Source organism: Blennius ocellaris (assembly GCF_963422515.1).
Source record: "Blennius ocellaris genome assembly, chromosome: 9".
In the NCBI taxonomy this organism is placed as follows: Eukaryota; Metazoa; Chordata; class Actinopteri; order Blenniiformes; family Blenniidae; genus Blennius; species Blennius ocellaris.
In genome coordinates, this window is record NC_137658.1 from 3408391 (window position 1) to 3424588 (window position 16198).

The 16198-nt window shown below is 42.2% G+C and overlaps 1 protein-coding gene across 1 annotated transcript in view; it reads left to right on the plus strand.

Moving 5' to 3' along the window:
* Window positions 1-1515: 1515 nt before the first annotated feature.
* The window catches only part of cplx1 (complexin 1), a gene marked incomplete at both ends in the record, with an annotated part of 45162 nt that continues 30479 nt past the window's right edge, over window positions 1516-16198 (plus strand). Inside the window, one exon of the mRNA XM_080502822.1 lies at window positions 1516-1546. Coding sequence (XP_080358948.1) covers window positions 1516-1546 — 31 coding nt within the window. The remainder of the gene's footprint in view (window positions 1547-16198) is intronic.

Below are 16198 nucleotides of genomic sequence, written 5' to 3' on the forward strand. Positions count from 1 at the left end.
GAGGACAATGCAGATCAATAGAAAGCTGCTGCATGTTTTCCCTCCATAGTATTCCTCACATTGTGCCGGGTTGTGTGTCCCCCTCTCTACCCGTCGCAGCTCTGGGGGGGGGGGGGGGGGGGGGGGGCGGGATGCAGGATGGAGTAGCCAGCCAGCGTCAAGCCTGAATAATTGATCTCTCTGTCGGTCCGGGAGACGTTAGTGGGACGCGTCCATCTCCATCCCTCCATGTGATCCAGTCGCTCCTTCCACATCACTGTGTTAACGGCTTCACCCTCCGCATCCACACCCCCCCCCCCCCTTCTCCTCCTCTCCCTCCTCTTTCTCTACGTATGAGTGTGTATGTGTGTGCAGGAAGACGAAACGGCACGCAGGAGGAAGCACCAAGGACGTCCTTCTCCCCTTTTTTTTTTCTTTCCCGGAGATGCAAGGGACGAGCGCTTAGATCATCTGCTGCAGGATAACTTCACACGAGCTGAAGCGTTTTGCTCCCAGACCTGTGTTCGGAGTGTGTGCGCGTGTGCGGGTGCGGGTGCGTGCGCGCGCGCGTGTGTGTGTGTGTGAGGGGGTGGGTGGGTGTACGCGCGCCCGCGTGTGCGTGCGTGTGTGTGTGTGTAAGAGAGAAGAGGATTCCAGCCGGTCAACGGACGGAGGTAAATCGACGCTCGACGCGCCGCCTTGGTGCGTCGCCGCGGTGTTTGGGAGCTGTCCACCCGCGGTGGTGCTGAAACCGGATCCGACCATAGAACGGGAGGGAGTGCATGTGCGCGCGTGCCTCCACGCCGTCTCCGCCTCGATATTCGCCACATATGAACACGTTATTCTGCTCAATCGAGGTGCCCTGCGAACCGCCTTGTTCATGCCCGAGTGGGATGGCTGTGTCCAATGTCGCTCCAATGGAGGATGGAAAGTTTTACCACATGATCAGGGGGAGAGATAGAGGTGTAGAGAGAGAGAGAGAGCGAGAGAGGGAGGGAGAGAGAGGGAGAGAGAGAGAGAGAATACACCTAGCAGTGGTTCAGTCCACATGCATGACAACACACCGTCCTGACTAACTGGGGTCTCACTTTCTCCAAACTCGCTGTGGCTGCAGGCGGAGCGCACCACGTTGAGATTATCCGCACCAGTCGTGACACACAGACCCGTCACTCCCTGACACTTTACGCCAGGCTGGGAGAGAATCTACACATTTAGCAGTGGGAAGCTACTGTTTGGTTAGTAGTTTGGAGCTTTTACGCCTTTGTGCTTGCGTTTGAACCATTGACCTTGGCGCCCTTCAATTGGCGCATGAAAAGGAACGCGCGTAACACACAAAACCCGCTTCGGTTTACTATTTGGATCTGAGTGTTGTAATTTTCAAAATGCACTGAGGATTTCCTGCTGTAGTATTTGGCTGACTTTGATGAGGGTTTTTTTTTGTTTTCCAGATCTGGCGAAGAAGGACTTCTACTTTTGGGCAACTATTGAATGTAACATTGCTCGGACAAAGAAGGCAGGGAATTAAAAGCCATCATCATGAATTTCGTAATGAAACAAGCGTTGGGAGGTAAGTTTGACCTTTTACAATTACAAGCAATGTTTCTGCCTCTTATTGTGTTTTTGTCCCTAGTTTAAAAAAGACAAATTCAAACAATGTGATTTTTATAGCCTTTCTGCATCATTTTGATTTCCAGTTTCCTTATTTTTTTGGACTCATTTGAAATTCTCTCCATCTTTTTGTCCTCTGCTGTGTGCGGTTATTTATTTATTTATTTATTTAGCTGCTTGTTGCATTTTCCTCCCACATCTGCTGCTCGCTTCACACTTCGTGTAGTTGCCCCGGGGCACTCTGAGTACAGCTTACTGTAAAGGCTAGTGATTTGTAACGTTGACTAAGCCAATGTGGCCAAAAGGGCATTTCATTTTCCAGTGAGTGCAACCTGCTCACACAGAGCTGTTGAAACAGGTCGTTTTCAGGGTTCAGTCTAACCATTAATCAAGCTGCTATGCCTCTCGGCTGGACGCGACAGTGACTCTTACTGTGGCATGCTGAATACACACTTTCCACCTGAAGGTGGGGGAGAATTATAATCAGGGCAGAATCTAATCTTCAATAATTTTATTCCAACATACGGGCATGTGTGTGATTGTTCTAATTGCTTGTGGAAAGGCTCCCCAGACGTGGGCTCATCCTAATAGACTAATGCATTTTGATGGCATGTAAAATGGTTATCATGTATGAATATGCAGATGATGCAGTGGAAGGTGAAAGGACCTGATTGGATTTCCACAGAGCAGAGTTGTCGAATGATTTATTTTTCTTTTGTCTGTAGAGGACTGTTGTACCAAATGTTTGTCCAGAGCAAATAAAAGACAAATCCAAACCATCCCTGCGCTGAAAAGTACAGGCTGCCATTTAGAGCAGTAGTTCCCCATCTAGAGCCTGGGACCTCGCTTGGGGGGGGGGGGGTGTGCAAGAGATGGTGGCCTCTATAGCAGACCTAACTATCAATTCCTCTAATATTCAAAGCTTGTGTGTCTATATACTCTTGAGAGTGCGTTTGTTTTTCTGAAATATTACAGCAAAGCTGACATACTTGGAGATTGGACAGGTTGTGCAGCTTTTTCTTAAAGGCAATCTGAACAGAGGTCCAGGCGAAAATGTCTGCAATGACAGATATGTTGAGTGTGTTTTTTTTACTCACCTTATAACAACACATATACCAACCCTCGATTGTGAAATAAACAGGCAAAAAATAAACAAGCAACAGTTATCAGCTTAACAGAAAATAGTTTTAAAACTAAATATTTTGGTGCCGGTCGTCTGAATTGGGAAAACAACAACACGACACCATCACAACCCGATTGGAACAAATCACATCGTCATGTTCCCGCGGAGCCCCGCCCACTTTAAAAATGAGCAAAGATTACAGCCAATGAGAAGCATGTCAGGTGAAATAATGAATGTTTTGATTTGTTGGCATCCACTGGTGATGAATGTCGTAAAAGTTTTGGCAACTCAACGGGTCGATGCAAGTTTTTGGTTTCGCCTATTGAGGATATTACCTTTTCCTCTGAATTTGAAGGAGTACTTCACTGACCTTATGAGCTGCAATGCTTCAGTCATTGAAGTTCCCACAGGTTGATTTGACCTCAGTTCCTTTGTGGACGGCAAAAATGTCCTTTGAAAAATTCTTCTCGCGCCATAGAAATCCTTTTTTACCTGTGTTATTTAGTTGTAAGTGACAAAAGCCTCAAAGCCACAGAGCATTTTGAGCTGTACTGTGGACTGGTCATGGTCTGATGCTGAAAGGGAAAACTGAAGATATAATTTGAGCTCAGTTCAGTGAGATAACCACTACACCACAGCCCAAGCATAAACAAAATAATGAAGAAATATTATGATGAACACATACTGATGCATCAGGCTGCAGATACTTTTGCTGCCATATTGTAGCCACATGCAGTACCTCCTGCTTTTTAGTGTAGAAGTGACTCATGCAAATGTCAGAAGAGGACTTTTTTTTAGTAAGATCAACTGAAAAACAATCACATCTCACACAAACGCGTTCACACAAACAATGCTTGTTTAGTTGTTCTGCATCACATCAACACAACAAGTCTCTTGAGGTGGTGGAGGCAGCAGGTAGACAGTTACTGTCTGTGTACCTTGTTTGGTTTTCTCGTTAGATATATTACGCTCATTGTTCTAGAGCCAGACAGGAAGCCCTCCTGCTGGTTGTTGATATTTGGTGAGGAATCCTGTCACATTGAGAGTTGGGCTGCTGGTTCTTATTAAATGAAATGATATTTTCAGCACCACTGCAGCAATGTTTACATTTGACCACTGTTTTTACCCTAATAAGACACAAATTACTTTGCTTATCCCTTCACAATACCTACATAAGTCACCTAATATGTGACCAAATCACTACTATAAATGTTTATTTATTCATTAAAAACTGTGTGGTAATTGGTAAAAGTTTAATCAGCTCTGATAAAAAAAATAAAGAGTCAAAATGTGTTGAATAATTAAAAATGGATTACCATGAATTCATATTTTCTCTGAAATCTAAATCAAGGGAATATGCACCTTTTCCCTACAACACAACTTTCTAACTTTGCAGGCTAAAACACGAATAATAGAGAATATATCTAGCTTAATATTCAACCAAAGTGAGTGGGACGGAAAGTCTTTCAATTCGAAATGGTTTTCAGAAAGAGCATCTTACACAATTAACTATGTATTAACGTTCTATGTAATATAACTTTTTGTCTGATGTATAAGCCACGATCTATTAAAACTAAACCACTGACATGTCAGTCTTGTGTCATTATTTTGATGTGACATAGGCCTAGTTCTGAATTTTATCACCTGCTTCATGTCATGGCAAGTTCCTTCAATGTTTTTTTTGACATCATACACATTTATAATGGGAATAACTGGCCAACTGAGGCATTTGTATTCATGGCAAACTGTATATCCACATAGTTTGCATTCACAAATGGTGATAAAACATAAACTATGTGTGATTTGAAATGTCTACTCGCTGTGTTTCACGTTTGCTGCACTGTGTTCATCATGTGGTTGTTGTGTTGGTGTGTTATGGCGCCCTTGATACTCGCTGCTGGGTTCATCCAGAGCTCCTCGTCAATAAAGACTAATCAAATGCGCTGAACTGTACATAAAAGAAATTTCACACATGAGGAAAACCAGGCAGTTTGAGCCAAGGTCTTCACCTTAAGCAGAGTATTTCTTTCTGTCTTGGGGAATCGGGTTTTTTCTTTTTCCACATTTCCTTCTCAAGAAGTAATGAGTTTTTAGTGTGCAGTGGATTAGCTGCGGGCTATTATCTCACTTCTCTTCCTCTCTATGTGTTCTGAGGAGAAACTCACACTCCATCTGTTCCCATCTTGGCCCTGATTTGTATTCTGTCAGTTTGGTACTGGGAGAAGTAAGGTCGTCCCACTGGACACCATGGACGCATTCATCTGTCGCCCATGACCGATTCATCTTTTACAATGCAAGGCATAGGTAGCAAGTTCTCAATGTTAAAGAACTCTTTAACAGAGGTCTTGCAAAAGGTCTGCAGGAGGCATTTAGATATGAGAAAACATCAATGTTTACGGGGTTGAAAAGACCAAACATACCAAAGGTGCATCTGCACCCACACAAACAATGTTGGTTTTGCTGCTAACTGGTGGCTACATGCTTTTTTTTTTTTTAAGTTGAACAATCCGGCATCTCCCGAATGGAGGAGGAGTCTTTGCCGCTGATCATGAGCAAATTGTTTTTTTATTTTCTACAGCATTGAACTGTTAGTGAGCAGACAGCCGCAAAGTCTGAAGCAGAGAAATCTATCAGAGACCATTTTCTGAGTTGCACTCCGTCGCTCCACCATTAGATTTCCAGCAGCATCTAAAAGGAAACGAATTATATTTTCACCACTGTTACTGGGGCTCAAATGTCCACTTATCCTCTTATGGTTTCTTGGTATTGAAACACACAAATCTGATTATTAATAATAATTCAAGGTATTATAACTGTATGAGATTGCCCTTTGATGCCCGTATATACACTTTCTATAAGAAGCAACACAGGGTTAGGTCGTCTGAAGTTGAAGTTACTTCCAGTGAAGAACCTGAGGTCACCAAGGTGATGAGGAAGTACTAGGTACCTTCATCCATCTTGATTGGAGACATAATAACTATCCCACCATGGTGAGATAGTTGGTATGTCTCTAGGACTCCTGGAGCTTTGTCAGCTGTAGGACTATACTCCTGGTAGGGCCCATAATGAATAGGTTGAGGGAGACTAGAAGAAAAGAGATACCCTGGCCGTCCAGGTTGGAATTTGGGCAGTGGGATAATTACTCGCATCTGTAAAACCTCCACATGTTGCTAATAGTGTGGGTGAAGCTCGGACAGTGGAACATAAGGATAACGCTCAGCCGATTCAAGATTAACATCAGTACGAACCATTAAAATCATTGAGTTGATGCCTACTAGTAAAACTTTATATTTCTCTTTAATTGGTTCTGAGAAGAAGAAATATGATTCCACAAAGTTTTAAATGGCAGACTGGGGAAGCCATAGCAGTCCGATCGCCCCTCTTGCATTCGCTAAGCGTCTAATGTCCTTTGGCGGGACCCATTTGTTTTCCCTGTGGTGTCTGAGCACCTTGCATGGCAACCGTCACCATTGGTGTGTGAATGAGAACGATCATGTTATAAGAGCACTCTGAAAAGAAAGTTAATTTTCCATTTAGCCATTTATGCTCCAATGGTGGCCAATTTCTTTTTGTCTTCCGGTCAACATTGTGGTTGACTGGCAGTCGGCATCCAGGCGAGTTTTGATGATCTTTGGTTTACAACAAGGTTTTTGCTTGAATCTTTTAGGAACAAAAGAGGGAGGAAATCTTTTTTTTTTTTTTGGGAATGTATGCAGATATCTGGGAAAATAAAATCAATGTCAAACTCTTTGTTTGACATTGTTTACGGTGTGTGTGTGTGTGTGTGTGTGTGTGTGTGTGTGTGTGTGTGTGTGTGTGTGTGTGTGTGTGTGTGTGTGTGTGTGTGTGTGTGTGTGTGTGTGTGTGTGTGTGTGTGTGTGTGTGTGAAGCCATTCCGTGGGGACAGGGTGGGGATAGCAGATGACATCATCAAAAATGCTGGTAAACACGAGTCAGCTCTCAGCTGATTTCTCTCCCTGAGTCTGAAACTCGCACTCCTTCCTCCTCCTCCCTCCTCCTCCTCCTCCTCCTCTTCCTCCTCTGGCATCCTTGCCCCTGGCCTCAGAGGAAAAGGAGGAGAATGAGGTGTAGGAGGAGGAGATGAAAAGTGACAAATTGATCTTTAAAACGGTGTTATATTATCAAGCGGGTGACGGGCGAGGTTGTAAAGTCGAGCTGCACTCTGGGGCAGCAGAAGCTGTAATCTCAGTTTAATGGGAGGTGTTTTCTGTATTTCTTCATCCTCCCAGGTTCTCTCCGTTCCTTCCTCCCTGTCCTTCCTCCCCCCTTCTGTCATGTTACCTTCTGTCACCACCTCTCACATGTTCGTGCGACCTCCCTCACGCTCTCTTCCCCTTCACTCCGTCACTCCCTGCGTTCAATTTCACTTCCCTTTTCCTCCCTTTCCTACCTTGCCTTTTTATGTTTTATTTTTATTTATTTTTTTTTTGGGGGGGGGTACGATATCTAGAGAGCAGGGAAAGAAACCTCAATCAGAAAGCCACAGGAGAAACCTGTTTGTGTCCCTGTGTGTGTTGTTGTGTGCTTTTCTGGGTGTGACTCTGTGCGGAGAGAGATAAAGAGTGCATGTGACAAGCAGACGGGCGAAGACAGATTTCGCCGGTTGGTTTTAGTGATTGTGTGTGAATTTTCAAATCACACCGGGTGAGAGATGGCACAGACGCAAAACACACACAAAATCGACGCGTGGCACACACACGTGACTGCAGACATGCATAGTTTGCAGGGATGTCAAGTCCAAGCTTAAAGAAACCCAATAACACACACACACACACACACACACACACACACACACACACACACACACACACACACACACACACACACACACACACACACACACACACACACACACACACACACACACACACACACACACACACACACACACACACACACACACACACCTGTGTCAAGATGCAATAGCCTGAAGCAATCTTCTGGACAAATACTCTCTTAGAAGACAAACATCTGTGTGTCAACAGATAATAACACTAGATAAATAAAAAATGTTAGGATATACATCTCTTATACTCAGTCTTCTGGACATATAATAAAGATATTAAACACACTGATTTTGGGATAAAGAGGGCCAAAAAATGAGAGAGAATTCATAGTTTTTCTCCTTTCTTAAACTAGCCAGATAACTTCACTAAGACATAATTTAACTGCAATCAGATAGTTATTGTCTGACAGAGAAAATCTGTTTCCTCTGTTATTCATCGCTGCAACCTTTACTGAAATCAGGATCCGAGGGTGAAAGTTTGTGAAAGGGCATCTTAAACTACGCGAGGAGCCGAGACGTGAACTGGAGGCAATAAACATCAGTCTCAAACTTGGAAGGGAAAACTTTGCCTCCTGGTTAGGTTTCAATATTAATTTAAAATTTGGATTGATTTTAGCTTCAGTTATATTGTACACATGAATGGAGCCTACAACCCTAAGAGATGATGGAATAAATTCACAGAATCAAATCCATCTGTAGCTGGGAGCTTCTTTTTGTATGTGTGAATAAATGCTTAAATTAGCAAACATTTTCAATTGACTTGGAATAATTTGTGCCTTAAATCTGACTTAGGCCCCATTTACACAACGCAAAAATCCATAGTCCTCATAGGAGCTGTCGACAGCCAGGTTGGATATACAGTATGTGCATTCATTGCAAAGTGTAATGACGACCAATATTGATAGTGTAACTGTGAAAATGCCGTGGAAAGTACCGTGTGAGGAAATTCCCCATGCTCTGGCTGTGTGGCCACACAGGAGATAAAAACAGAATTATCCTAAAGGATTAATTAGGATTAGCTGAAGAACCCTGGAGGATACATAGCTATATGAAGATATATACTGTAACTCTCGTGTGACCTCACAAACACCCCCCAGTGTATCGGCTGCTGTTTGCCTGAAAACAGAAATCGAATCTGACAAATTTTTTTTTTAATGTGAAATCAAGAGTGTTTTATTCTACACTTTGAAAAACCGTCATAGATTTTTCGCCTACTTATAAAAGCTAAAGTCCATCTGTAAATTAATGACTCTCTTCCTCTACGACATCTTCCATCTTGTCTTTTCTGTTCTTCTGGCTCTGTCCAGTTCCTGCTAATGAGCCTGAAATAGACTGTGAAGGCTTTGCCCACCATCCTCCTACTGACTCTGAAGAGAGAGAGCACTGGGACAGATCCATGGATGCAAGAAAAAAGTTCCTCTCTTTTTATATGAAGCTTTGAATTAAAGTAAGGAAACATGGCCATAGGAGTTTGAAATTGGTTTTGTTGCATTCTTCTGCTGTGATTGTGAGTTTACATGTTATTAAACCCTTCAGGCCTACGCACTGCTAAATCTGTTTTTTTAATAACTTATTTTCCTGCTTTTTTTTTTTTTTTTCTTTTAACAAAATACTGTTCATGGTTGCTGTATTTTTTATTATTATTTTTTTTTAACCATACTGCTAGCATATGTTACCGCTAACAGGATTTAACCATTTTTCCACAAGTTTAGATAACGTGACATGTAATTTGGCCGCTTCGCTTCTGGGTTTCATATAAAACCTTTGCGCATGGGTGGGCAGTCTCTTTCTGAGCAATTCATATGAGTTTCTTCACACTTAACTGCCTTGCCACTGACTTGGCATATAGGAATAATGTCCTATGGTAGATATCAGCCCATTTGAACCCAATTTGGAGAAATGAGCCAAGAAGGGAGACAACGTAATCCTGATAAATTGAACTGCTGTAATGATATCTGCTCTCTTTAGACACCACCACTGCACGGCATGGTTGTATTTATCATTCACTATGCGGGGTTGTGTTAAAGGTTGAGTAAAGGCTGTACACACAGAAGCAAGACTTTGTGGCATAAATGATAGTTAAATGGTATTTATTTTTGTCATATATTCCAGTGGTTTATAAGTGAAGGAACGATTGAAAAGCCAGGTGATAGCAGTAGTGTCGTCTTCCCCAGTGGATCAAACATGCCTGGAAAAGCAGCTGGAGACACCATGTATCGTAGATTGTGAAAGCATTACAGTGAAGATATTATTAAACAACCGCCAGCACCCACTAGTGGCCCTACTGGGAAACTACATGTGTACTTTGTGGAAACGGACATCGTTTTCAATGTGTTGCAGTGTGAATGTGAACTTTTTCTGAATTCACAACGTAAAAATGTATTACTTTATTTGAAATGTTGTGTAAATGGAGCCTCATGAAATTAATTAATATGTTTTTTTTTGTGCAAATCTAAATATGATCAGGAACATGCTTGTGTCCAGACCCAAACAAGCAGGTAATGTGCTTTGTTTCATATATTACCTAAAAATATAAATTATAGCAAAAATCTACTATAATTCTGTCACGGGTTGAGTTACAACATATCCTGCAGTCTTTCTATATCGGGTTTTTAGAGAGCGTGTCAATAGTGTGAATTTTTAATAATGAACAACAAATCATTGCATCATTAAGTTTCCTGGCAGCACTTCGATATGATAGATTTCTAGGCTGTGATCATTCAAGTTGCTCAATATTCGTTTTTCTTATCTTTTCTTACAGACAATGATGATGTTGTAAAATTCATAAAGTTTACGGTGATCTGGGAGCGAGGGAGAGGATTCATTATCACCTTACGAGAAAATGTAATACACCTCCGGGTTACCAGTCAGGAGATTTCAACACTGAATATATGAAAGCTAAATTAGGGAGCTCAATGATTTCTTTAATTAAGTCGCAGTTGCAAATGATACCTTGCCCCTTATTACATTTCAACATCATTAATATCTTACAAAATAAGTAAAAAAAACTTCTGAGCAGGTTTGTAAAACTTTCCAGAAGATTAGTTTTGTGTTTTTTGTCTTTTCTCCTTTCCCTTGTGTGGTTTATTATTCAGCCCAAGAAGTTGATAAGTTAGTTAATCACTCATTCAGACAGACAGGTAAAACTTTAGAAAGCTCTGTCTAATCCAGGTAATTATGCTAATAAGCAGTCAAGAATTCCGCCTTTGATCTAAACTTTATTATTTCAGAATTTGGCTGGAAAGACAAATCTGGGCAAAAAAAAAAAAAAGCAGAGTTAACGGAGCAGAGCCAGCTACATTGACACCCTTGGCTTTTTGCCCATGACCACATTGCTGTGCCACATTTTGAACAAACATGAATTAATGGGCAGGAGAAGAACAGAAGGATAGGAGATCAGACAAACCATCCTTAAATACCCATTTCTGATCTGAGGTCGTAAAGTCAGTTGTAATGCAAATCTGTCATGATCTATTTGAGCTGTTTGACTAGAAATGTAGTTACACCAATCCGGGTGCTGGGGTTGATCCCAGCTATCAGTAAACGCTGGACAAAAATCAGCCCTGAAGAAGATTGATGGGTTGATATCAAACTTGTCATCATCGTCCAGCAACTCGCCCCGAAGGTCTTCGTGTCACATTCTGTGGCCTGAGTTATAATCAGGGGGAAATGGACAAGCATCAACCTGGGGCAGTTTTCTGAAAGCTGCTCCAGAACGCCATGTCTTTACATCCAACCATACCCACTCGTCGTCATACCGCTTTTACACCGCTGGAGCTTTCCTTCCACCTTTAGCCTTCACCTTTACTTTCAAACATTATAGCTGCTTAGCATCTGCAGACATGTTGAACTGTCTTTCCTCGTTGTCGAGCAAAACAAGTAGATTGACATTTTCCCATCTGCGGGGGTTTTCTGCCCTGCAACAGCCTGCTGGGGGCGGGCGGTCCATCAAACTGCAGCAGAAGCCCCCCCATGTGGCCGACGTGTCCGTCAGTCAAGTCTTTTCAGTTTCCAACGCGAAACCTCCCCGTGGTATGTGCTCCGTTGAAACATTTTGCAGTCGACATGAAAGGAGAGAGGAGAATACGGACTGAAAAGAGCCGAGAGCAACACCTGCTCTGGAAAAAAAAAACAAGCGACCGGGTGACACTTTTCCTTCAGTTCCTCCAGCGGAAAGTTTTTGTGTCGTCCAAATATAGGCACTTGAATGAATAATTATTAATGTGAACAAGATCTCATGTTCCTTCACGTAAAAAAATGTTTTCCTTTTTTTTTTTCCCTTTTCTTGTCTGGTACAAAAAACCCAAAACAAAACATCCTTAACCACTGACATACTGCCACTCTAAATATGTTAGTTGAGCAAAGTAGAGCCTAGAGAGGTCAAAGGTTGATCACAAGGCCGAAATAGAGGTACAGAAAATTCCCACTTCACTTGCTTGCATAAAGCCTTTGCTTAATAGTATAACGGTGGATCCTAAGCCACTTCACAGGCTCAATAATACATATAATAATCAATAAACCTTTGGCTGTGAGTTAACCGTGCGAACCACTGCACCACTGTGTTGTCACCAGGATCAGCATTTCGCTTTAATTTATGACGATTTTTCCTGAATATGACCAATGCGTCATCTGCTTTGGCTTTGTTTTGGTCTCGATCACTAACTGAGCAAAATATCTGTTGGTTCAACAGCTAACACTTCATACTTCGTGTCTGGCCATGAGGGGTGGGTTTATCAACGAGAATGATGAGAGCGAACGAGAATCCACATTGATTTTAGTCCATAACTTACAGGCAGTCGAGATTCTAATCGATCTTGGCGCTCGTCACCGTTCAAGTTAATTCCCCAATAATATTGATCCACTCTTTAATTTTCATTTTATGCCCGTGGGTTTCAATCCTATTGCCTGAACAGCTGAGTGATTTAAAGTAACTGGTATAATAATTCAATCCATATCTATTAGATAATTTAAATGGCTTTCCTCAGACTGAGACAACCGATTAACACGTGTACAGTTAAAAAAAAAAAAAAAAAAAGCCACGTGGCAATCCCACACAGGCGAAGGACCCCGAACACACAAACACCCCAGCTCCACGGTATTAATTACATCTCCAAATTGATTTTTCTTGGTGTGATCTTGGTGGGGAGTTCGGGGAATCCAAACACTTTACCTGCACTGCCGGCGAGCTGAGAGACGCCGCCGTTCTGCATGAGAGCCGCTGACGCTCATTACCGATTCACGCGCTGACCTAGAAAGCGGTTAACAGCGTACGCCGAGGCTGCATGACACTTAACTATACGCTGCGGTGAGAGGATGACTGGATCGCACACATTAGTGTTATGGAGCACCCTCTTGATTGTCTTTGCGTGCAAGCGCTCCGTGCACACATGCACACGTTGCGCCGTGTCTGATCATTATTCAGTGGGAACACCGCTGAGCTCATTCGGCTTCTTTCATTTGCAGTTGACTCACCACTGTCCCCGCCATTTGAATTTCATGGTCAAGTTTTTGCGGTTTTCAAGTGACTAAGCGAGAATTGCAAGCATTTTATTTATCTATCTTTTTCTTTTCACACTTTAGAAGCACATAATCCTACTTGCCTTGCGACTTTAAACTGTCAGTTTTGGCTTCAGTATGGTAATTTTTGTATTTTTTTTAATGGTAATGTCAGATAGGAGCTTGTTAAAACTAGAAGATTCCGGGCACTAAATCTTGTAATGGTGTTGTATCCAACTGGTTTGTTGGCAGTGCACAGACAATGCATACATTTGTAAGATCAATGCCAAGAATCTATATCACCAGCTGTTGGCATCCGTCCAGACTCCTCCAGTCAGCGGGTGGGAGGGATTCAGTGGAGGAGTCGTCGTGTACTTCACACTCCCAGAACCAATTGGGAATATTCAAACGCTATATTTGATAACTTTAGCACACAGTTCAAATGATTACATAGCAGATCGTATTTGTTCTACAATTTGTTAGAGGTGTGGAAACAGAAAAACTAAAAACAACTGCATTCATGCATAATGATTTTAGATCGGATGAAAAATAGGTTTTTAACTTTCTTTTCACAGTGAGATGTGGTGATGGGATGTTGGCATCTCTTCCTCCGATGTTAAATGGTAGAACATGTTATACAATGATAAATTCCCCGCATTACAGAAAAAAATATTAATTTTGAATTAAACTCAACTTATGATCATTTGTTGTTTTTTTGTTCCAAGGATCAATTTTAAAAGAATTTCTGCAATCAAATAACAATCCTGCAAACATTTAGGAATATAATAAGCAGGCGTGTGTTCATTAGACATGTCGAGGCTCTGTGCAGGTGCAGCTCGTGCTCGGGAGGAGCTAATGGACCTCTTAGCGGTGCTGCTGGCTTCACCCAGGTGACACGAGTCACCGCCTCGGACAAACAATCAATTAAACCCTTCATAATTCGGCTCCCACCTCCAGCTTTCAGCTGCTGCAGATCGAAATGTCAACATAAATCAGCAATCTACTGTTTAAATTGAGATTATCGGAGCACTCGGGAGTAAAATGTTGGTGGAACGCTGTCAATCACAAATCTGCCTGCCAACAACGATCGACATTTTGTTCTCAGATGAGCATCAAGTTACCGTCATTTCCACACTATAAGCCGCAACTTTTTTCACATGCTTTTAACCCTGCAGCTTAAACAATGTCGCAATGCCGCCAATACCTGGGTGATGCGTTCACGTGCATCACGTAACTCCGAATCTTCTTATTTTTCTTTTCTTTTTATATTTTGTGGGTGCGGCTTGTATTCCAGTGTGCTCAATAGTCCGGAAATTACAGTAACAACAGTATCCAGATGTTATTCTATGCACAATTTCTTGTGTACTAACCAAACAACTGATGACATCAGAGGTATGTAAGTATCTTTACAAATAAAGATACAAAATTTAGATTTTGAATTTGGGATCATTCATCAAAAATGTTTGATATTCATTGTATTCTTAATTGTTACACTAATTTCAGTAGTACCATTTCTACCATTTCCACGAAGCCTGAAACCGAGTTGTTGCCTTTTCAGTGGCTCTGAGCACCATTGCCATGTAAACAGACCCCCAACACACAACAAAAGCTTGTGTTTACACTAGAAACGTCATGAATACAGGTCTTAAATTCAATTGTAACCTTGACTAAAGCTTCCAGTGCATCTGCCAATTTTCATCTTGTGATTTGAAAGCAGGTCAAAAGTGCTTTTTTTCCCCCTCTCTGGTCCAGACCTCATCTAAGTTTTCATCTGAGCAAAAGGTTTGACTTTGACCAAGAACACAGGAGGCAGAGGATGCGTGCAGAATTCTCTGTCCAGCGAACCTGGCAGCCTCCAGAACTTTCCACTGGTGTCAGCAGCTGTACACTTGGCAAACATTGGCACACACACACTGGCAGTGGCAGGGCTTGTCTGAACCAAAGGCAGAAGGAATCACTGATGTGTTGCGGCCCACTGAGCCACCCGGAGGATCCTGATGCAGAGCGACGCCGACTGCCACTGTGACACACGGAGAAGGGTGAGAAGTTATCAATGGCCGCCGCGGGAGCGCCAGGGACCGTGGCGTTTGTTTGCTCACACACAAGACTCGTCGTGAGGTGAATTTTAAAGCTGCTGTCCAGAGAATTACTCAGTTGCTGCTTAGTACATCCAAATTCTGCTGACGAGATGTGCGCACATGAATGGTTCTGCTCCACAAAAAGAGAAATCAATGCAAACATGTTCGATTTGACACACAGACGTGAACACAGTGAGAGCAGCACATTAGTCGCACACATGCCCACCACAGATGGGTCCTGTCTCTCCCTCTGCAGAGAAAATGAATCATCTGTTTGGCCTGAATATATTCACACCTATATTATGCAACATCACTGCACTGACCTCCGGTGTCTACTTACTGGAAATTTTACATCAAACCACTCTGGTCAGAGGAGCAGAGCAGGTAAACATGGGGGCACTTCACCTATAACATTGGAGGAAATCAAAAACAATATTTAGAGAATAGGAAATGTAGAGAATATGTGAAGCCGGATAGATTATAATCCAGAAAGGTTTGTGACCCAGGGACTCATACAAATGCTCAAAGTTTACAGCAACAAATGACAAAACAAATATTAGTGTGATAGCAACACTTCCACCAGCTACAAGGGAGGGAGTTTTGGTTTCATCTGTATTTAGATCGACTCCTCAGTCCCAAAGTGCTTGATACATATCGACAGTAAACTAAACTAACTAATCATTAATCCTCTAGGGAAGAATGACATTTTTCCACATTGACCCTTCAGAGATGTGAAACTAGCATCACACCTAAACTAGCATGTGCTGGGCCGCCGAACGATACCAGTCCAATAATTATTTGGTACTGGGCCACAAAGAAAGAAAAAGTCTTATTTTAAAAATGTACATTAAAATTCCAGTTAGTCGGCATTTTTATTTTGAAAATCTCACCACTTTGCGCTTCTTTCACACCATTTCTTTGACCCACGGATCATTAAGCTCTCAAAGTAACGTCATCAAAAATTAATCAAAAGCGAAGATCACTGAAAAGTTTCTTTGACAAGGAAGAAAAGCTAATGGATAATAGCAACTGAAACTAGGAACTATAGACACCGCCACTGTCATACACCGTCCTGCTGGTCTGTGGAAAAATTGTTACGTAATGTAA